Source organism: Rutilus rutilus, assembly GCF_951802725.1.
Source record: "Rutilus rutilus genome assembly, chromosome: 8".
Taxonomy (NCBI): domain Eukaryota; kingdom Metazoa; phylum Chordata; class Actinopteri; order Cypriniformes; family Leuciscidae; genus Rutilus; species Rutilus rutilus.
Genome location: NC_140222.1, coordinates 47,441,849 through 47,466,066, shown reverse-complemented (window position 1 = coordinate 47,466,066; position 24,218 = coordinate 47,441,849). Strand labels below are relative to the sequence as shown.

General features: G+C 44.7%; 1 protein-coding gene across 1 annotated transcript in view; it reads right to left on the bottom strand.

Annotated features, from left to right (window-relative positions):
• Window positions 1-24,218, bottom strand: part of LOC311295562 (uncharacterized protein) — a 157,560-nt gene that overhangs the window by 103,692 nt on the left and 29,650 nt on the right. Inside the window, exons 3-9 of the mRNA XM_084417035.1 lie at window positions 17,785-17,820; window positions 17,460-17,507; window positions 16,895-16,930; window positions 16,570-16,617; window positions 10,365-10,406; window positions 7,435-7,470; window positions 7,110-7,157 (exon numbers count right to left, since the gene is read on the bottom strand). Coding sequence (XP_084273161.1) covers window positions 7,110-7,157; window positions 7,435-7,470; window positions 10,365-10,406; window positions 16,570-16,617; window positions 16,895-16,930; window positions 17,460-17,507; window positions 17,785-17,820 — 294 coding nt within the window. The remainder of the gene's footprint in view (window positions 1-7,109; window positions 7,158-7,434; window positions 7,471-10,364; window positions 10,407-16,569; window positions 16,618-16,894; window positions 16,931-17,459; window positions 17,508-17,784; window positions 17,821-24,218) is intronic.

Here is a 24,218-nt window from a genome sequence, read left to right as displayed (position 1 = left end):
AACAGGGTTGGGGACGAAAGTTTCTCTGGTGGTTGTTGTTTCACCATTGTCTCTCTGGAGTACAGTTGTTTCCGAATCGCCAAAGGCACAGAAATTCTCAACCCTGGGTTTCAAGAGGTTCAGATTATCAGACACCCCAGATCAGTCTGGCCTGTCTCAATCCCCTCTTGTGTCGCCAGTTGGCAGACGAGTACGGTTCAAGGACCCAGGTTTGTCTCCTCCCATACTCAATGCCACCAAGTGGAGGCAGGTTCGTGTGATACGTACACAGACCCCCTCCGGACTGCCTTGGGGCCCTCCGGGTTGGGTCCCTGCCCTCCACTTCGCTGCCCTCCTCCTGGTACATCAGTGGTGCCACGAGCCCCCCTGGTACGGTTTCTGCAAGCCTGGAAAGACCTCTGCAGACCGTCCAGCTGGCTCCTGAGCACCATTGCACGTGGCTACATGATTCAGTTCCACCGGCACCCACCCAGATTTGCTGGCGTTCGCTCCACGGTTGTGAAGAGCAGATCTGCCCCAATCTTGCATGCGGACATTGCTGTCCTACTGGCAAAGGATGCAATAAAACCGGTGTCTGTAGCCGACATAAAGCGAGGGATTTACATCCCTTACTTCATTGTGCCAAAGAAAGGAGGCGGATTAAGACCAATCTTGGACCTACGCATCTTGAATCGGGCCCTTTACAAGCTCAAGTTCAAGATGATAGTACTCAAGGACATATACAGATGTGTCTGTCCAGGAGATTTGTTTGCAGCGGTAGACCTGAAGGACGCGTACTTTCACATCTCCATCCTGCCGCGACACAGGCCATTCCTGAGGTTCACGTTCGAGGGTCGGGCGTATCAGTACAAAGTCATAGCCTTTGGACTGTCTCTGTCCCCCCGCGTCTTTACGAAGCTCGCAGAGTTGGCCATTTCTCCCTTGAGAGAACAGGGCGTTCGTGTCCTCAACTACCTTGACGACTGGCTGATACTGGCTCAGTCGCGGGAACAGTTGTGTGAACACAGAGACTTGCTGCTCCAACATATCAGTCTATTGGGTCTTCAGGTCAACTGGGAAAAGAGCAAGCTCACCCCCGGGTAGAGTATCTCTTTTCTCGGTATGGAGATGGACTCGGTCAAACAGACGCATGTCTAACGGAGGATCGTGCCCAGTCGATTCTGAACTGCTTGGATACATTCAAGAGCAGGAAGGTGGTTCCACTGAAATACTTTCAGAGGCTTCTGGGGTATATGGCTTCCGCTGCGGCAGTCACGCCGCTGGGGTTGTTACATATGAGACCACTTCAGCATTGGCTTCTTGGCCGGGTCCCATGGAGGGCTTAGAAAGACGGCAGGTTGCCGGTTGCGATTCTCAAACTTGCCGGAAAACCTTCCAACTTTGGTCAGATGCTGTGTTTCTCCGGTCCGGTGTGTCCATGATACAAGCGTCCAGGCATGCGGTGGTGTTCACAGATGCCTCCAAGACAGGTTGGGGGGCCACGCACGACGGGTATGCAGTAGCAGGACGCTGGACAGGTCCTCAGCTGCATTGGCATATCAATTGCCTTGAGTTGTTAACGGTACTACTTGCTTTGAGGCGCCTCAAAACGCTGCTGCTCGGCAAGCATGTATTGGGTCAGATCGGACAATACCACGACCGTGTCGTACATCAACAAGCAAGGTGGTGCACATTCACGTCATCTGACACAACTCGCCCGTCTCCTCCTTTGGTGGAGTCAGAAGCATCTGAGGTCGCTTCATGCCATTCATATTCCAGGTCTGCTCTATCGTGTCGCCAATAGGCTCTCATGACAGCAAATAAAGCCTAGGGAATGGCGACTCCACCCCCAGTCGGTTCAGCAGATCTGGGATCGTTTCGGGGCCGCACAGGTAGATCTGTTTGCCTCTCCAGAAACGACCCACTGCCAGTTGTTTTATTCACTAACCAAGGACTCTATCGGTGTGGATGCACTGGCACACAGCTGGCCGACGCATCTAAGCAAGTATGCATTTCCCCCGGTGAGCCTAATTCCACAGTTATAATTCCTGTGCAGAGTCAGGGAGGAAGAGGAGCAGGTCTTGCTAGTTGTCCCTTACTGGCCCAACTGGACCTGGTTCTCCGAACTCATACTTCTCTCTTCAGCCCCTCCCTGGCCCATCCCCCTGAGGGAGGACCTTCTCTCTCAGGGGCAGGGCACCATTTGGCACCCACGTCCAGACCTGTGGAGACTCCAGGCCTGGTCACTGGACGGGAAGTGGAGGTTCTGAGTGGTCTACCACAAGCTGTCGTAGACACTATCTCCTCTGCTAGAGCCCTCTACACGAGACTGACTTATGCATCGAGGTGGAACCTGTTCGTCGATTGGTGTTCTTCTTACGGAGAAAACCCCTGAGTCTGTTCGGTCGGATCGGTGCTTTCTTTCCTGCAAGAGGGGTTGGAGCGAGGGCTGTCTACCTCCACCCTCAAAGTGTATGTTGCCTCTATATCGCAGCACATCACGATGCAGTTGGTGAGAAATCCCTGGGGAAGCACAATCTAATCGTCAGGTTCCTTAACCCCCTGAAGTCGGCGGTATCGCCGGCGATACCAGCTCGCTTTTTTTTTATCAGTGTAAAAGAAACTTATAAATACTCTGTTGACTTTGATTTTTCATAGGAGTTTCGTACATCAATCGATTCTGTTAAATGTGTATTATTTTTGTGTATACTCACAATAAAAATATAGTGTTGTGCTTTTCGCCAAATAAAGAAAAATAAACACGAAGCGAGTTCTGCCTTCTCTCTGTCAGTGTAGTCCATTCTGAAACGTGTCCGAAAATGAACTGTAACTCAGCGAATACTTCTCACACAGACACATGAGATATGTCTTTATGAAGCTTGAAATCTCTTCTTTTAAATGAAGTAATTTATATAAAAAACAAATGTTTTCAACTCATGTAATCCGTTTGAAAGCAAGGAGAGGTACCGTTTTTCCTTCTGCCTCATTATCTTTATAATAAGCTGCAGCCGCCCCGCCCCCGGCGCTATTCACATGGTAAATAGTTTAGGTGATCTAGTATGCATCGCATACGCCCCCCGATCAATGCCATAAAAACACAGTTTCTTCATCAGACTTACTGATAGTTCATCGCGTTTTGAGTATGGCACGCTTCTCCGGTAAAGACACCCTTCAGATGATTCTGGACAGCGAGGAAGAATGCATGATACCGAGTTGTTTCCTCAGAGGAAGATTGTAACTCAGACGACGAACGGCAGCATTTTGAAGAGCGAATTCCGCCGAGAACACAATTTCGGAGTAAGTTTTACTTAAAAGTCTTTTGTCTTTTATTTTTCATGTTCGCATTTATGAGGAAAAAACAATATTACGTGACAGTTCTCCATTATGGACGCGAGCGCTCTGAAAGCAGCACTAAAAGACTTTCAAACTTTCACAGAGACCTCAAAACAGAAAGTACAAATCCTTTCTTTAAAACGAAAGTTTTGTATTAATTGTATCTTAATTTTAATAATTTTTTCATTAACAAATTTCCTGGATTTAATACATAAAAAGTAAATATAGGCTAGCAATCACAACATAAGGTGCTTGAACTGGAGATCATCATGAACCAGACCGTAGCCTACTCGCCTCACATGTCTAAAAAATGTGAAATATATTTACAGAAAGCTGGTTCTAAACAAAACCATCCAAAACAAAAAACTATGTAGCCTAATAAATGTGCATTTCACCGGTGCGTTCACTAGCCTACTGCGAAGATCGCGAGTCAATAGCCTATCGTCAACTTCATCTTTGCCAGAAGTTAATAAACAATTAAAATGTCTTATTGCAATATTTTACATATTCATAATCATTACTTTTGGTGGATCTTTGAGGCAGCTTTTTAGGTTTATGGCATTTTGGAAAAGAGCTCTTTACGTACAAACACCGTTTCACCAAGGCACAGCGGCCCTTCAGCACATCAGGTGTGAACTACTAAATATGCATGATCGTTTACACCCCATCCGCATATTGGCTTTCCAAACTAGAAGTGTTTCACAAAACTTAAATCAATGTATTGTGTTATGTGAATGATTTGGCAGGATGATTTTCACATAATTTTGAAGAAAAAACTCTAGGCGACGACATCCATTAGTCAAAAGTCTTGTTGACACCTATTTACTATGTGTTTTGTGGCCTTATTTCAGAAACTTTATTTTTTATTTTTTTCAATAACCATGCATAAACATTATTCTCTCAAAAATGAAAACATACACGTGGCTCACATATTATGGTAGCCCTGTTTGTGCTATATAGAGTGAATTTACACCTTTGCCATTAATATGTTTATAAGCAACTGAAAAAAGCACAAATGTCAGGGCATGTCAGAACATCTCAAGGGCCCCAAAAACAGCCCAGACCCCAGAAGGTTAAGGGAGCAAGGAGGTTGAACCCTCCTCGCATCTCTTCCATACCCTCTTGGGACCTCTCTGGTGTTAAAGGGGGGGTACAATGGTGTTTCATGTATTCAGAGTTGTTTACAGTGTTAAAGAGATGGATTCTCATTCTTAACATGGCCAAAGTTTTAAAAAAATATTTTGGACGAATAACGGAGAATTTCTGTGCCGAAAATCTTACTTCCGGGTTGGTACAAGTTTCGTCTGATTTCGGCCGATCGTGGATCTAATGACGTAGACGAGAGTGGAACTCCTTATATGAGCATTTCTCCCGGAAAAGCGCGCCCGCGCACACGCCGACCAGAGGAGAGCGAGACCGCGCACATCAACGCGCTTCAACAGGAAATCATCGGCAGCGCTGCATAGTATCTCCAAAGTGTGCTTTTGGATGTGAGGGAAAGCTTACCGTGTTCAGCTTCCCAAAGAACCCAACGTTAGGAACAGTGGATGCAGATTGTTTTTCCGGGGCAAAAACGAGTTGTGTAGCCTAAGACTGTTTGTTCCCTGCATTTCGACGATGATTGTTTTATAAACAAAGCCCAGATCGACGGATTTGCAAATCGTCTAATGCTTAAGGATCGAGCAGTCACAATGATAAAGTTTCGCGGTCGCAGGCGGTGAGTAAACTGCTTCAAATGTCTCTGTGTGTTGTTGTTAGCTATCAGCTATTAGCTTCGCCCACACGCAGCCCACACGGCACGCCTCCAGACGCTCGTTTTTTTTCCGGAAAGACTCAGTACAGCCTATCTTTCTTTTATAAATATAATAAAACTAAAGACTTTTTGGAAATATGAAGGATGCAATACTACTCTATAGGTACTCAAGATTAACAGGAGATTGAGTGAAAATGAGCATTTCACCCCCCCTTTAACAGCACTTCAGAGACCTCCCTTTGAGCCCCTACGGACAGTGGAGTTAAAAATTCCTTCTCTCAAGACATTTCTCTTGCTTGCACTGGCTTCTATCAAGAGGGTAGGGGACCTGCACGCTTTCTCGGTAGACGAATCGTGTCTGGAATTCAGGCCGGCTGACCCTCAGGTGACACTGAAACCTCGGCCTGGATATGTGCCGAAAGTTCCTACTACTCCCTTTCGAGATCAAGTGGTGAACTTGCAAGCGCTGCCCCTGGAGGAGGCAGACTCAACCCTAGCTTTTCTCTGTCCAGTCCACGCCTTACGGACTTATCTGGACAGAACGCAAAGCTTTAGAACCTCAGATCAGCTCTTCATCTGTTTCGGACGTCTGCAGAAAGGGAAGGCAGTCTCTAAGCAAAGGCTGGCCCACTGGATAGTGGATGCCATCATCTCTGTGTACGATACCCAAGGTGTACCTTGTCCCCCAGGGTTGCATGCCCACTCCACCCGGAGTGTTGCTGCTTCCTGGGCGCTGGCGCAGGGTGCCTCGCTGGCAGATGTTTGTAGAGCTGCTTACGTGTTGAGCCAGTAGCTTCTCAGGTGCTCTCTTCAAATAGAGGGCACCCTTGAGTCAAGCACACTCATGTCGGCTTGCTACGTACCTTTAGGGTTAGGGTTACCTAAATCATGGAGCAAAGAGGACACTGACACCCGACAGACTAGACAGAGCAGGTTACTTTTGATATAATAAAAAATCTCAGCTCTCAGGTTCTATCCATTTTATTATGAAATTCAGGCAATAAATACCGTTTTGGCGCTTGTAAATGTGACGTGACCGATCGCTGTAGCACCTCAGTTCAAGTAAACCTATCATCTGTTACTTTTTATTTAAAGATACAGTACAACTTACCGAAATGTATTTATGCCTCATACATAATATCGATCAATCAGTGTTTTTCAACCACGGAAAGAGGTCAATAAAACTGCAGGTGAACAATTATTTCACAGAACGTTACATTTACCTCAGGAAAGCCATTCAATGACCAACACGTTAGTTGACTAGAAAAAAATAGGAGTATTTTGCTAAATATGTGCACTATATTACATTTGTATTATATTTTTACTTGTGTCATAATTGTTATTATAATGGAAACCAAATTATATTTAATTTAATTTGTTAATTTTTAACCTTTAATAATACCAGCTGACAGGGCTCTCTGTATGTTTACAGCATTATGTGAGATTTATTATTTCTTGAGAAAAATTAACATGTAGGCTATCTACTGTAGCCTACCTAATATTTATCCAAAGAGTCAATATTGAATCAAGATTGAAATCAAATCATAAGAATCGAATTGAAATCGTGAAAATTGTGTAAAATTCAGTTTAGTTACCAAATGTTTTGACAATCACAATTACACCTATTGTGATGCAAGTTGTTTTTTTTCTACATCACCCCCAATCCATCCGTTTCTCTTGAGCAATTAAAATATCGTGATAATACCGTATACCGTGATAAAAGCTCAATCAATTAATCGCAGCATGAAAATTTGATACCGGCACATGCTATACACTAGTAAGTGTAATCGATGACTGTGACAGCTCTGACATGTGGCAAGAAATGTTTCCAGTACCTTGTTAAAATTAAGGCATAATACTGAAGACAAAAGGGGTCCAACCTGGTACTAGCAAAGTGTACCTAATTACATGATGAGTATGTATGTCATTATTTATTAATTAATTGTAATTGATTAAGGCTAATTTGCATTTCTGTAGAGTTTTGAAATTATAAAACTAATGTTAAGGTCTCTTGAAAATAATAATATATTCTATAATACTATACCTTGCTCGGAAGAGCTCAGAATTCTTCTTGTATTGTTCAAGTTCATCTCTAGAAATTAAAATATAACAAATAATAATACACCAAATAAAAATACATTATTTTGTGATTTTAACTGAGAAAACTGTTATTTTTGTATTTGCAGAAAAACAGGTTGTGAAGATGATTTATATGCACTTTTATAAGTAGTATCCAGGTCTACAATACACTGAACTATGAGTTTAAATCATTTATTCATTACTTGGTGCACAAATATGTATACAAAACATAACACATATGATTATAACACACTTTTAGTAATGTTATAAATGACTTCAGTTTATATTACCTTGTTTTTTTCAGCTCCTCTTTGTATCGATTTTCTCTGTATTAAAATAATACAAAATGTATAATAATAGATGTAAAACGAGAATACAACTTTAAGGATGTAATTTATGTTGCTTGGTTCTATAATTGTGGATTGCGGCTATATGTATAAATATTATTATTTGGCATTTTTAAATTGATAGCACAGTACAGATGAACAATAATGCAGTTGGGAGAGAGAGTGGGGAGAATAATCTAAAGATTTAGGACTGCATCTCGCTGAAAGCAATACAGTTCTTATATACACTAGTAAGAGCAGCCGATGACTGTGACAGCTCTGACATGTGGCAAGAAATGTTTCCAGTACCTTGTTAAATATATATCATGAAGAATTAAGGCATAATACTGAAGGCATGTGTGTGTGTGTGTGTGTGTGTGTGTACAAGTCTCTCAGTCCAGCGTGTACTATTTACAAAGTCAGATCAGCCTCACCGGCAAGGCTGGTAAATCCGTGAGCAGAATCTGTGGTGTCTCCAGCTGTTTAAAGTCCCCCGGATGAATAATCCACACTCCAAAGAAAGGATATACTCCACAAAGGATAGGCAGTCCACACTCCAAAAACAGCCAGGCAAAAAATACAGGTAATCCACTAAGACTGTGTCCGTATTATGAATGAATGGGCGCGCTCCCGATCGCCGGTATGCCGGTCCTATATATTTAAAAACACCCTCTCAGTTCCTGTTTGGGTGACGTGTAATCACGTGACAACCCGTCTCGCTCGGAACGCATCTCGCGAGACGGGAAATGCAGCACAACAACACATATACACATTAGGGAGAAATACAGACAAAGGAGAAAGCATTTAAAATAAAACGATCAACCAATCACACTTTTTAGTCGATCTACTATAAATATACTTCCCCTTATGTGGCCACGCTGGTGTGGGGGGTTTGAGGATTAACCTCTCCAGCGGTCCGAGAAGCTGTCTGCCAAGCATCAACTCTGCCGGTGTTCTACCGGTGGTTTCTTGGTGTGCAGTATTAATAGTAAATCTTAACTCAGGTAACTACTGGTCCCAGGCTTGATGGTATTGTCCCACATATGATGCAATCATAGTTTTTAATGTCCGGTTTATCCTCTCTGTCAGGTTTGTCTGAGGGTGATAACTGGTGGTGAGTTTTTGGATACTTCCCCAGGTCTTGCATAACTCAGCCAGTATGTGGGAGGTGAATTGTGCTCCCCTGTCTGATATCAGGTTTTTGGGAACCCCCCAATGAGTAAAAACTTCTTCCCTTAGAATTTTAACAATCTTCTGTGTCTTGCTATCCCTAAGGGGGAACATCTCTACCCATTTGGTGTAGTAATCTACAATCACTAGGAGGTATGTGTGCTGTTTCTTACTGCTGGGGAAAGGTCCCATCAAATCCATGCCTAATGTATGCCCTGGTTCTGTCACTTGGGTATGCTGTAAAAAGCCACTGGGTTTAGTGTTGTCATGTTTATACTTTTGACAGATACTGCATTCCTTGACGTACTGCCAGACGTCTTTGCGGACAGTGGGCCACCAAGCCACCTCCAATAGCCTCAATAGCGTTTTAAGTCGACCCAGATGTCCTCCTAGGGGGTTGTCATGAAAGTAGTGTAGAAAGCCCGGAATTAATACCTGAGGAACAACCAATAGGAATGTGTCTCCGTTGTTCTTTACCGGTACCCGACGATACAACACCCCCTGTTGGACCTCGAAGGTAATCTGTTGGTCTTGTACCTTTCTGACTTTGGGGTCTGACTTCAGGTGAGCAACAGTGCTGTCAGTACTTTGTGCTAGTGAAATTTCTGCTAGTGTGTGCGGTATGTCTGATGAGCACCTCGTCGTTGTTATGGTCATACAATAAGCCTCTTCTCTCTCCTCAGGTTCACTGACTCTAGACAAGGCATCTGGACCTAGGTTGAGACATCCTTTCCTATGGTGTACTTGGAAGTTGAATTGCTGCAACCTAAGAGTCCATCGGGTTAGTCGTGAGGAAGTTTTGGGACTATTGAAGGCCCAAGTTAAAGCAGCATGATCGCTGTAAATATCAAACTGACTCCCTTCAAGGTAATGCCTCCATTTTTCCACTGCCCAGACCACCGCCAAACACTCTTTTTCAGAGGTAGAGTAATTTAGTTCTGCTCCTCTTAAGGTCCTAGATGCATAAGCTATTACTCTTTCCCCTTCTTGTGTTTGTTGGGTGAGAATGGCTCCTAAACCTACATCACTGGCATCCGTATGCACCTAAAAAGATTGGTTGAGGTCAGGCTGCATCAATACCGGAGGGTCTTGTAGCACTTGTTTGATGGTATTAAAGCTTGTTTGACACTCAGAATTCCAGTCCCATTTTACTCCCTTCTTTTTTAGGTGATTCAAAGGGGCAGTGATGTCAGCAAAATGGGGAATACCAGTATCAGTAAACAGCAAGAGTCTTTTCCCTATCAACCTCCACTCCTTTCACTGCCAAGCATCCAGTCCACACTCCAAAAACAGCCAGGCAAAAAATACAGGTAATCCACTACGATTGTGTCCGTATTGTGAATGAATGGGCGCGCTCCCGAACGCCGGTATGCCGGTCCTATATATTTAAAAACACCCTCCCAGTTCCTGTTTGGGTGACGTGTAATCACGTGACAACACGTCTCGCTCGGAACGCATCTCGCGAGACGGGAAATGCAGCACAACAACACATATACACATTAGGGAGCAATACAAACAAAGGAGAAAGCATTTAAAATAAAACGATCAACCAATCACACTTTTTAGTCGATCTACTATAAATATACTTCCCCTTATGTGGCCACGCTACAATTTATTAATTTATTGTAACTGATTAAGACTAATTTGCATTTCTGTAGATTTTTTTTTTGTAAAACAATTGTTAAGGTCTCTTGAAAATAATAATATATTCTATAATACTATACCTTGCTCGGAAGAGCTCAGAATTCTTCTTGTATTGTTCATCTCTAGAAATGAAAATATAACAAATAATAATAATAATATATGTAAAACAAGACTTTAAGGATGTCATTTAAGTTCTTGGTTCTATAATTGTGGATTGCTGTTATATGTATAAATATTATTATTTGGCATTTTTAAATTGATAGCACAGTACAGATGAACAAGAATGCAGTTGGGAGAGAGAGTGGGGAGAATAATCTAAAGATTTAGGCCTGCATCTCTCTGAAAGCAATACAGTTCCCTTTCAGTCGGGTAACGTTCGACTTAGTCTGTTGGGATCACGCCAGGGAGCCAGATGTCTTCGATATAGTATACAAATCAAGCCAAATGAGCTTTGGCAGGTGCGCAATCCACGCCCCACCCTGCACTGTGGGTATAACAGGGAAGTGGATGCACCCACCATTCATTCTTTTCGCTTCGGAGCCGATCGGTTGTTACGTTGATATCTCTGAAAGTGTACTTTAATAACAAGCCTGTGTGTGTCAGCACTTCTGTTGGAAGCTCTCCCAGTGCTGACGTTACAGTGTGTGGCAGCGGTGATCGCGAGCTTCTGAATCTGTCATGGAAGGCACCCTTTACTGCCTTAAGTGACCAGGATGGCTCCTCCCCCCTCGCTACCCTTGAGTGCGGCGCGCGGTGGAGCGGTCTGTTCTGGCACACCTGTGTCCGGCGGCCGCTACATCCAGCTCTGGAGAACTGTGTTTCCCCTCACAGGCTCTGGAGTCATTGTCTGCTTTGTCAGACGCGGCTTATGGAGCCTGTGGACAAGCCGCCGCCGCCTCTATGCACGCCTTGGCCTTGTTACAGCTTTTTCAGGCTAAAACATTCCAGGACGTGCAAAAGGGTAGGCCAGACTGTCAGCTCATGGGTGAGCTCTGTAAGGCAACTGACTTGGCTCTTTGGAGCACAAGTGTGGCAACCTGCGCGATCGGTCTGGCAATGTCCACTCTGGTGGTTCAGCAGCGCGATCATTGGCTCGGTCTGGTTGATATGGAGGATGCGGACAAGGTTCGGATCCTGGACTCCCCAATTTCCCAGACGGGGTTGTTCGGCGACGCTACAGTGGGTGATGCTCAACACCCTTCTGTAGCTCAGTCGCAGGTGGAGGAAGCCCGTCACACCCTGCCGCGACGGCCTGCTGAGCTTCTCACCCCGTCTACGCTAGCAGTCACTCCACCAGCATGTCGCCGAGGGCGCCCCCTAAGGCTGCTCAGCCTGTTAGGCCCCCGCCACAGCTCGGGCCTCAGCATAGAGCTAGCCATAGGCAGGCTGCCCAGCCTGTGTCAGATCTTGCCAGTCCAGGAGGCAAGAGTAATAAGCGTCCCTGATACAGGCCAAACAGGGTTGGGGACGAAAGTTTCTCTGGTGGTTGTTGTTTCACCATTGTCTCTCTGGAGTACAGTTGTTTCCGAATCGCCAAAGGCACAGAAATTCTCAACCCTGGGTTTCAAGAGGTTCAGATTATCAGACACCCCAGATCAGTCTGGCCTGTCTCAATTCCCTCTTGTGTCGCCAGTTGACAGACGAGTACGGTTCAAGGACCCAGGTTTGTCTCCTCCCGTACTCAATGCCACCAAGTGGAGGCAGGTTCGTGTGATACGTACACAGACCCCCTCCGGACTGCCTTAGGGCCCTCCGGGTTGGGTCCCTGCCCTCCACTTCGCTGCCCTCCTCCTGGTACATCAGTGGTGCCACGAGCCCCCCTGGTACGGTTTCTGCAAGCCTGGAAAGACCTCTGCAGACCGTCCAGCTGGCTCCTGAGCACCATTGCACGTGGCTACATGATTCAGTTCCACCGGCACCCACCCAGATTTGCTGGCGTTCGCTCCACGGTTGTGAAGAGCAGATCTGCCCCAATCTTGCGTGCGGACATTGCTGTCCTACTGGCAAAGGATTCAATAAAACCGGTGTCTGTAGCCGACATTAAGCGAGGGATTTACATCCCTTACTTCATTGTGCCAAAGAAAGAAGGCGGATTAAGACCAATCTTGGACCTACGCATCTTGAATCGGGCCCTTTACAAGCTCACGTTCAAGATGATAGTACTCAAGGACATATATAGATGTGTCTGTCCAGGAGATTTGTTTGCAGCGGTAGACCTGAAGGACGCGTACTTTCACATCTCCATCCTGCCGCGACACAGGCCATTCCTGAGGTTCACGTTCGAGGGTCGGGCGTATCAGTACAAAGTCATAGCCTTTGGACTGTCTCTGTCCCCCCGCGTCTTTACGAAGCTCGCAGAGTTGTCCATTTCTCCCTTGAGAGAACAGGGCGTTCGTGTCCTCAACTACCTTGACGACTGGCTGATACTGGCTCAGTCGCGGGAACAGTTGTGTGAACACAGAGACTTGCTGCTCCAACATATCAGTCTATTGGGTCTATCAGTCTATTGGGTCATATCAGTCTATTGGGTCAACTGGCTGTCGTAGACACTATCTCCTCTGCTAGAACCCCCTCCACGAGACTGACTTATGCATCGAGGTGGAATCTGTTCGTCGATTGGTGTTCTTCTTACGGAGAAAACCCCTGAGTCTGTTCGGTCGGATCGGTGCTTTCTTTCCTGCAAGAGGGGTTGGAGCGAGGGCTGTCTCCCTCCACCCTCAAAGTGTATGTTGCCTCTATATCGCAGCACATCACGATGCAGTTGGTGAGAAATCCCTGGGGAAGCACAATCTAATCGTCAGGTTCCTTAAGGGAGCAGGAAGGTTGAACCCTCCTCGCATCTCTTCCATACCCTCTTGGGACCTATCTCTGGTGTTAACCCTCTGGAGTCTGAGGGGTTTTCTGGGCCCTGGAGGTGTTCTGACATGCTCTGACATTTGTTGTTTTTTCAGTTATTTATAAACATGTTAATGGCAAAGGTGTAAATTCACTCTATAAAGCACAAACAGGGCTACCATCATATCTGATCAACATGCTTGTAAATCTTTGTGTTTTTTAGAGAATAATGTTTATGCGTGGTTATTTGAAAAAATAAAAATGAAAGTTGCTGAAATAAAACCACATAACATATAGTAAATATGTGTCCACAAGACTTTTGACAAATGGATGTTGTTGCCTAGGATTTTTTCTTCAAAATGATGTGAAAATCATCCTGCCTAATCGTTCTCATAAAACAATACATTGATTTAAACGTTGTAAAACAGTTTTTTTGTCAGAAGAGGTTTATGCATGGGAGTGGTAATGGCTATAAATATTAATGAGATTCAGACCAGGGGTGTGACATAGACACCCCCCCAATGACTAATGGCCCATCGCAGCCTGAACAAAAGAAGTAGAGGAGGTTTTGTTTTTCAATCTGTTTTATTGTAATTCCTCTATGTGGAGGAACATAATGTTCTAAATTTGCTCTAAGCAAATCAAATGTGACCAAAATAAAAAAAAATAATCAGTCTGTTATAAACAAAGCAATTGTGAGCGATAAACAAAAGTAACTTGTACAATCCGACCCCCCAAACATGAAAAGAGCTGAAAGAAGTTAAAGAGAAAACAAATAACGCACACTATAACCTTATAAACAATAATATGTTATAAATTATATGCGACTTTTAATACTGTAGGGCAGTAGCCTACTATTCCCGGAAGCAACCTCCGAGTGGCCCAGCCCATGGTCCCGTGTCGTCAAAAACGTTACGTAAATTCGAAATAGTGCGCGCAGAAGCACATGCGCAAAACCATTTTGTAAAATGATAAATGAATTATTTTTATTTTATCATATATCATTTTGAAAAAAAGGACATTTTACAAACCTACGTTTTGCGCATGTGCTTCTGCACGCACTTTTTCAGTCAGAACACAGCAATCAGAGGAGGACGCGCTGATTGCTAGCCTTTTTACTTTTTATGTATTAAATCCAGGAAATTTGTTAATGAAAATAATATTAAAATTAAGATACAATTAAAACAAAACGAAATTCGTTTTAAAGAATGGATTTGTGCTTTCTGTTTTGAAGTCTCTGTGAAAGTTTGAAAGTCTTTTAGTGCTGCTTCAGAGCGCTCGCGTCCATAATGGAGAACTGTCACGTAATATTGTTTTTTCCTCATAAATGCGAACATGTGTCAACTAATGCAAGTAAATTTAAAAAGACTTACCCGAAATATTATCCACGGCTGGATCAAGTCGCTCAACGTTCGTCGCTCAAAATACAAACGTTCGTCGTCAGAGTCCTGCTCTTCTTCTGAGCAAAATTTGAACTCGTGTCATCTTCCAACAGCGCAGGAAAGTGAATAAATGAAACTTGCTGGTTTTAAGGCATTTCAGGGGGCGTTTACCTTATTTTGCATAGATCACCTCAGCTCATTATCTTATGAATAGCGCGCTCTGCGAGTGGGTGTGAACTCATTACCGATAATTAGGTGAGACGGGAGAAACTGTACTTCTCTTTAGTTTCTTACAGATTACATTGCAGGAGAATATTTGTTTTGAATGTGAATTGTTTTATTTAAAAGTAGAAATTTAAAGCTTTCTTTAGACGCATGTTTCATGGTTGTGTGATAAGTATTAGCTGAGTTTCAGTTCATTTTCCAGACTTGTTTCAGAAAGATTTGTGTGAGCTGAAAGCGCACCCTGTTTATTTTATTTAATTAAAAATAAAAACAAGGTTTTGATGTTAATGTGAGTGTACACAAAAAAAAGAAGACCCTCTATAGTTTATAATCATGTATTTATTTTATTAATATGACCGTAAATGACGGACTTTTTTAAGTTTATGTTGCTGCTATGTGAAAAAAATCCAGCAAAACGCGGGGGCGCGTTTGCCGACCTCAGAGGGTTAACAGCACTTCAGAGACCTCCCTTTGAGCCCCTACGGACAGTGGAGTTAAAAATTCTGTCTCTCAAGACATTTCTCTTGCTTGCACTGGCTTCTATCAAGAGGGTAGGGGACCTGCACACTTTCTCGGTAGACGAATCGTGTCTGGAATTCAGGCCGGCTGACCCTCAGGTGACACTGAGACCTCGGCCTGGATATGTGCCGAAAGTTCCCACTACTCCCTTTCGAGATCAAGTGGTGAACTTGCAAGCGCTGCCCCTGGAGGAGGCAGACTCAACCCTAGCTTTTCTCTGTCCAGTCCATGCCTTACGGACTTATCTGGACAGAACGCAAAGCTTTAGAACCTCAGATCAGCTCTTCATCTGTTTCGGAGGCCTGCAGAAAGGGAAGGCAGTCTCTAAGCAAAGGCTGGCCCACTGGATAGTGGATGCCATCATCTCTGCGTACGATACCCAAGGTGTACCTTGTCCCCCAGGGTTGCATGCCCACTCCACCTGGAGTGTTGCTGCTTCCTGGGCGCTGGCGCAGGGTGCCTCGCTGGCAGATGTTTGTAGAGCTGCTTACGTGTTGAGCCAGTAGCTTCTCAGGTGCTCTCTTCAAATACAGGGCACCCTTGAGTCAAGCACACTCATGTCGGCTTGCTACGTAAGATTTAGCCCTATCTTCTTCACCCCAGAACTGCTGCGAAAAGATTAGGAGGCTTTCTTCTGGGCACTGGAAGGTGGCAGTAATAGTGGCGTGTTAGAGGATCCCATCAGTCGGTACGATCAACTAAGTCGAATGTTACCCGACTGAAAGGGAACGTCTTGGTTACCAATGTAACCCTCTGAACGGAGACTTAGTCCCCTTGCCACTATTACTGGACCACCGCTGGCCTGGGTTCCGCTCGGCTCCTCAGCAAAAAAAATGAATGGTGGGTGCATCCACTTGCCTGTTATACCCGCGCTGCAGGGCAGGGTGTGGATTGTGCACCTGCCAAAGCTCATTTGGCTTGATTTGTATACTATATCAAAGATATCTGGCTCCCTGGCGTGATCCCATCAGTCGGTACGATCGACTAAGTCTCCATTCCCTCCTTCATGGAACGAGGTTTACATTTGTAACCGAGACGTTCTTATATACACTAGTAAGTGCAATCGATGACTGTGACAGCTCTGACATGTGGCAAGAAATGTTTCCAGTACCTTGTTAAAATTAAGGCATAATACTGAAGGCAAAAGGGGTCCAACCTGGTACTAGCAAGGTGTACCTAATTACATGACTGATGAGTATGTATATCGTTATTTATTAATTTATTGTAACTGATTAAGACTAATTTGCATTTCTGTAGATTTTTTTCATTGTAAAACAATTGTTAAGGTCTCTTGAAAATAATAATATATTCTATAATACTATACCTTGCTTGGAAGTGCTCAAAATTCTTCTTGTATTGTTTAAGTTCATCTCTAGAAATTAAAATATAACAAATAATAATACACCAAATAAAAATACATTATTTTGTGATTTTAACTGATAAAACTGTTATTTTTGTATTTGCAGAAAAACAGGTTGTGAAGATGATTTATATGCACTTTTATAAGTAGTATCAAGGTCTACAATACACTGAACTATGAGTTTAAATCATTTATTCATTACTTGGTGCACAAATATGTATACAACACATAACACATATGATTATAACACACTTTTAGTAATGTTGTAAAATACTTCAGTTTATATTACCTTGTTTGTTTCAGCTCCTCTTTGTATTCATTTTCACTGTATTAAAGAATACAAATGTATACAGTTATATAATAATACATGTAAAACAAGAATACAACTTTAAGGATGTCATTTAAGTGCTTGGCTCTATAATTATGGATTGCAGCTATATGTATAAATATTATTATTTGGCATTTTTAAATTGATAGCACAGTACAGATGAACAAGAATGCAGTTGGGAGAGAGAGTGGGGAGAATAATCTAAAGATTTAGGACTGCATCTCGCTGAAAGCAATACAGTTCTTATATACACTAGTAAGAGCAGCCGATGACTGTGACAGCTCTGACATGTGGCAAGAAATGTTTCCAGTACCTTGTTAAAATTAAGGCATAATACTGAAGGCAAAATGGGTCCAACCTGGTACTAGCAAGGTGTACCTAATTACATGACTGGTGAGTATGTATATCTTTATTTATTAATTTATTGTAACTGATTAAGACTAATTTGCATTTCTGTAGATTTTTTTCATTGTAAAACAATTGTTAAGGTCTCTTGAAAATAATGATATATTCTATAATACTATACCTTGCTTGGAAGTGCTCAAAATTCTTCTTGTATTGTTTAAGTTCATCTCTAGAAATTAAAATATAACATATAATAATACACCAAATAAAAATACATTATTTTGTGATTTTAACTGAGAAAACTGTCATTTTTGTATTTGCAGAAAAACATGTTGTGAATATGATTTTTATGCACTTTTATAAGTAGTATCAAGGTCTACAATACACTGAACTATGAGTTTAAATCATTTATTCATTACTTGGTGCACAAATATGTATACAACACATAACACATATGATTATAACACACTTTTAGTAATGTTGTAAAATACTTCAGTTTATATTACCTTGTTTGTTTCAGCTCCTCTTTGTATTCATTTTCACTGTATTAAAGAATACAAATGTATACAGTTATATAATAATACATGTAAAACAAGAATACAACTTTAAGGATGTCATTTAAGTGCTTGGCTCTATAATTATGGATTGCAGCTATATGTATAAATATTATTATTTGGCATTTTTAAATTGATAGCACAGTACAGATGAACAAGAATGCAGTTGGGAGAGAGAGTGGGGAGAATAATCTAAAGATTTAAAGACTGCATCTCGCTGAAAGCAATACAGTTCTTATATACACTAGTATATTTATTGTAACTGATTAAGACTAATTTACATTTCTATAGATTTTGTATCGAGTAATACAATAAAACAGGTTGGACATGAGGTTCATTTATATCTTTTCATAATCTTTTTTTGGTAACCCTTCCTTTTACAGTCCCCTAATTACTAGGTATTTACCTGGTAAATATATGGTAAGTTATAGTTGGTTATTGGTAATTACCACAGGTAACAAGTATGTAAATGCAGAGAAACTACTAAGTATTTACCTGGTAAGCATATGGTAAATTATAGTATTTTAGTGTGTAATTACTTAAGGTGATTAGTATGCAATTACAGAGAAACTACCAGGGGGAAAAAACGCCTCGGTTACGACTGCATCGAAAGCTGACGCTATGGGAACGCTTTGCGTGATGACGTCTTGAAGCACATGTAAAATCAGTCCAATGGTGTGGCGGAACGTCAGAGGCGGGTGACGACGTCATGTACCAGGAAGCTATAAAAGCCGGCCCGAAACAGAAAACGAAAGCTTCGTAAAGTCTGAAGTCGCGCTGACAGGCATGAAGGAGATATGGCAAGGCGACGCAACGCTCGTTACAAGGGAACTCCCGTTGCGTCGAAAGCTGACGCTATGGGAACGTCTATACCAACGCCTCCATAGCTACAAATGTCTGTCCTGTGTGTAATCATGTGAGCAGCACTAAGAAGTCAAAACATGAGACCCTAGAGTAGAGTCTAAATCCAGAGAGTAGAACCTGACGAAGGTGTGCGGTGAGGACCAGCCTGCCGCATCACAGACGTCCTGTAACGATACTCCTGATATAAGGGCCTTAGAGGCCGCCATACTCCTAGTAGAGAGCGACCGGACAGCCAAAGGAGAAGGCTGTCCAGCCGCCTCATAAGCCAGTGAGATAGTCTCAACCACCCACTTGCTCATCCTTTGCTTAGACACTGGACCTCCCTTGTTAGGGGAGCAAAAGTCACTTTTACGCCACAGGGCAGCTCTGTGGACATACGCGTCTAACGCCCGAACAGGGCAAAGCAAATTATTCGCCTCCTGGTCCGATTTCGAAAGGGAGGAGGACCTCCAAGTGCCACGAAGGAAACGAGATACCAAGGGGTCTTTCCCCACAGACATTCCACCCAAAGGACTGTGGTAAGCACCTATGGCCGCCACATAGACCTTTAAAGTGGACGGGGTCAGACCTGCAGTGAACCGTTCCTGCAGGAACTCCAGCACTGTACCAATTGGGCAGTGGACTGGGTCCAACCGACGGTCACTACACCAAGAAGTGAATACTCTCCATTTCAGGGCATAAAGTTTCCTCGTGGAGGGAGCTCTGGACTGTAGAATGGTCTCAACAACCTCGGTTGAGAGACCTGACTCTATGAGCTGGGCCCCCTCAGAGGCCAAGCCCACAGGTTCCACAGTTCTGGCCGAGGGTGAAATATCGAGCCCTCTGCCTGGGACAGAAGGTCCCTCCTGACGGGTAACTCCAGAGGATGCCCGTCGAGGAGGGACACAATATCGGGAAACCATACTCTGCCCGGCCAGCGCGGGGCTATAAAAAGCAGGCAAACCCGGTCCCTGCGAACTCTTTCCAGAACTCCCGGGAGCAGAGCAACTGGGAGAAAGGCGTACAGACGTAGCCTCGGCCACGTCTGTACCATAGCATCCAGTCCCAGAGGAGCTGGATGCGTGAAGGAGAACCAAAGTGGACAGTGAGACGTCTCTCGAGACGCAAACAGATCCACTTATAATTTCCATATCAGCTCCACCACCTCGGGGGTGGAGCCACCATTCCCCGGGCCTCGGCCCCTGTCTCGACAGAGTGTCTGCTCCTATATTCTGGACCCCGGGGATGTAGGCTGCCTTGAGTGACAGCAACTTCCCCTGGGACCACAAGAGGATATGGCATGCCAGCGCAAACCCCCTTGATATAGACGACTACCGACGTGTTGTCCGTATGTAGTACACATGGTGTCCCCTGAGACCTGTGATAAAGCTCCTCAGAGCCCGGAAGACAGCTAACATCTCTAGGCTATAGAATGCCAGGAACGATGATGGTCTTCCCACAGACCTTGAGATGAGCGACCCTCAGGATCGCTCCCCAACCCGTGAGGGAAGCATCCGTCGTTAGCAGTTTGCGACGACAAGGAGCTCCCAGCACTGGGCCCTGGGACAGGAACCAAGGTTTCTTCCACATAACCAAGGCACTTAGGCATCACCGCGTGACCTTGATTGTGCGAAATGGGTTGCCCCTCGGGGAAAAACCCTCTGGTCCTGAGCCACCACTGCAGGGGCCTCATGTGCAGCAGTCCAAAAGGTATCCCGTTGGAAGCTGCTGCCATGAGACCCAACAGTCTCTGGAACTGTTTGACAGTGAGTAGCTGGCCTAGCTTTACACTTCTCACAGCTGCCAGGATGGAATCGAAGCGTGGCGATGACAGGCGCGCCTGCATCGACACTGAATCCCAAACCACGCCTAAAAAAGTGGTCCTCTAAAATGGAGAAAGCACACTCTTCTTGGCGTTCAGCCGTAACCCCAACTCTTTCATATGGGCGAGAACAACATCTCGATGTTGAACCGCCATCTAATGCGACTGAGCTAAAATCAACCAATCGTCGATGTAGTTCGTGATGCGAATACCCCGGAGGCGCAGAGGCGCCAGAGCTGCATCCACGCATTTGGTGAAAGTGCGGGGTGATAAAGCCAGGCCGAATGGAAGAACTCGATATTGGTATGCTTTGCCCCCGAAAGCAAACCTCAGGAACTTCCAATGACACGGACGGATGGAAATATGCGTCCTTGAGGTCTATCGTGACAAACCAGTCCTCGGACCTGATCTGTGGCACGATTTGTCTCAAGGTTAACATTTTGAACTTGAGCTGCATGTACTCGTACAGAACTCGAAGATCTAAAATGGGACGCAATCCCCCGTCCTTTTTTGGAACTATGAAGTACCGGTTGTAAAACCCGGTTTCCCTGTTGGAGGGAGGTACATATTCTATGGCCCCTTTCTCTAACAGAGTGTTTACTTCCTGTTCCATAACCAGAACCTGCTCGGGGCCCACCACTGTGGGCAGGACCCCCATAAACCGCGGTGGGCGTTAATAGAATTGTATCTAATACCCTTTTTCCACGGTCTGCAGGACCCAACGAGAAACATTTGACAGTAGCTTCCACGCTGTCAAAGATTCTACTAGAGGTACCAGTCTCTCGAGACTGGTTTCTGGATTTTGTTGCTGTTGAGTAGTCGGTTCGTCGCCCTGTAACGGCGCACCGGCAGGGAACGACCAAACAGACTGCTCCAGCACCCTCCTCAGAGGGGGCGGGCATCCCGAGGCCACTACGTTTCCGGGTGGACCTTGAGATATGTGCTCGCCGGAGACCGCTGCGCCCTGTAACACCGGAGGCGGCAGGGTTGGCAGAACGGTCCCCTGAGGGCACCGAAGAGAGACGGCACCGTATTTTTCTCCTGCTGTTGAGTAGTCGGTTCGTCGCCCTGTAACGGCGCACCGGCAGGGAACGACCAAACAGACTGCTCTAGCACCCTCCTCAGAGGGGGCGGGCATCCCGAGGCCACTACGTTTCCGGGTGGACCTTGAGATATGTGCTCGCCGGAGACCACTGCGCCCTGTAACACCAGAGGTGGCAGGGTTGGCAGAACGGTCCCCTGAGGGCACCGAAGAGAGACGGGCACCGTGAAAAGAGGTGTTAACCGCTCTGCTTCGGGGGGACTACCCTCATTTGTCCTGAGCCCTCAGACATCAGGACTTTTTCCCAGCAGCCTTCTTGGCGGTAATAACGGTCCGCAGATCCGTTTTACCCCTCGAAGACTGCTGGGTTTGAGAGCGCCCTCCGTGTCCCCGAGATTTTTGTGGGGGAGCACGAGAGGACACACTCTGTTTTTGAGTGGCACGATGTTCAGCGCTCTTTTTAGAGGAGTGAGGCTGCTCCCGCTCAGCAGCCTCAATGAAAGAACGGCGGGGGAGAAGTTTTTGTAATGCAGCTGCCTGTTTAGCAGCTTCCTGAGATTTAGCTACCGCACTGTTTACTGCATCACCAAATAAACCAACAGTGGAAACCGGAGCATCTAAGAGAACGTGCTTTTCTTTCTCTTTTATATCGCTCAAATTGAGCCACAGATGCCTCTCAGTGGCCACCAGGGCTGCCATAGACCGCCCGATTGATTTAGCGGTCTCCTTGGTGGCCCTGAGAGACAGATCTGTGGCTCTGCGTAGTTCAGCCACTGTGTCAGGACCAATTCCCCCGCCCTCCTCTAAATCCCCCAATAATTCTGCCTGATAGGCTTGCATAATAGACATCGTATGCAGACACGCTGCAGCTTGACCAGCGGCTGCATACGATTTATGAACCAGAGATGATGTGAATTTTACTGGCTTAGAGGGAAGTGAAGGAGCTTTCAGGGAAGATGCCGTTGCTGGAGAGAGATAGCTCGCAAGCGTCTCCTCCACCTTCGGCATCTCCCCATAACCATATTCTTTATATTTGTGAATGGAAGAATAGTGGGATGTTTGTGGTGCATACACTCTGTATGAAACCGGTTTTCCCCACGATTTCGACACCTCGGTGTGGAGATCGGGGAAAAACGGAAGGCTTCTTCGCTGAGGCTGTGTACGAGATGGCAGGAAGCGTTCGTCGAGCTTACTTTTCGAACGAACGTCCTGCCTATCCTCTGGCCACTCAATAGATAGTCTGTCAACTGCTCTAGTAATAACATCGAGCAGTTCCTCAAACGCATGAGACTGAGGTGGCGAATCCTCAGACTCAGCTTCAATACTCACAACATCCAACTCCTCAGAGCTGGACAGTTGCAGTATTGGTGCCTCTATCGGGGGGGAAGAAACCGCAATGCGTGCTTCCACACCCTGATGAGAGGCACTGGATCTGTCAGATTGATGCTGAGATAAGGCAGAGCCCGTCTCAACATCCACTGACAGATCCATTTGCGAACCCCAGGTCTGAGATCGCCGCCGAGCCTCAGCCGCGGCGGGACCCGAGCCCTGGGGAACGCGATCGGGATTGAACCGAGCCAAGCGGGATCGGAGCGTGCGCAATGGAAGCGCGTCGCAATGCACACAGTCACCACCCTCGAGTGCTGACTGGGCATGCTCCTCACCCAAACAAACAACACAAAGAGTGTGAGTATCACCTCCCGTTAAATAACGCGGGCAGGGATGGACACACACTCTAAACTGCTGCTTGCTCGCCATACTGAATATATATATATAATATAGACAGACAACACCAAATAACAAGGACAGATTCAACACAGAGCGCAACTGAAGACTCAGAAAGCTTTCGTTTTCTGTTTCGGGCCGGCTTTTATAGCTTCCTGGTACGTGACGTCACCCGCCTCTGACGTTCCGCCACACCATTGGACTGATTTTACATGTGCTTCAAGACGTCATCACGCAAAGCGTTCCCATAGCGTCAGCTTTCGACGCAACGGGAGTTCCCTTGAAAGGGAAACAGCACTGTTAAATATCAACTCAACAAAGTCCTGTGTACTTGTTACCTGTTTAGGTTGGTAATAACTCAGATTTAATTGTGTACTTCCTCAGAATGTAGGCAGACTATTTTTAGAAACACCTGCAGTATTACCCATTAATTCAAGTTAGGTTTGTAGTTATCCTAGGGTTATGTTGGTAACAGTCCATGTTTATTTATTACTATCTTGAAATTAAGACGTAGTTTCCAATAAATTACCTTGTCTTACATAGTTGTTGTTGCTACACCCATTTATAGAGGGTTTATCAAATAATTTACCTTACACTTACCTGGTAACTACCCCGCAGGAACAGTTTTCCCTAATGTCATGGCACATCTTAAATACTGGGTATGTTCTTGGAAATGTTTTTACAATTTACCCAGTAAGTAAAGTGTAACTGTTCTGTAAAATTAAGCCTTGATTATTTCCATGGTATTACCAGAATTGTACCATATAACCTGATCATTCCCTTTTCCATAGTCACATATTTTTTTTATTTTACCTCATATGTCCTGCAACGTTACCAAGGAAAACATGACAATTTACTCAGTAAGTAAAGTGTAACTGTACTGTAAAATGAAGCCTTGTTTATTTCCATGGTATTACCGGAATTGTACCATATAACCTGATCATTCCCCTTTTC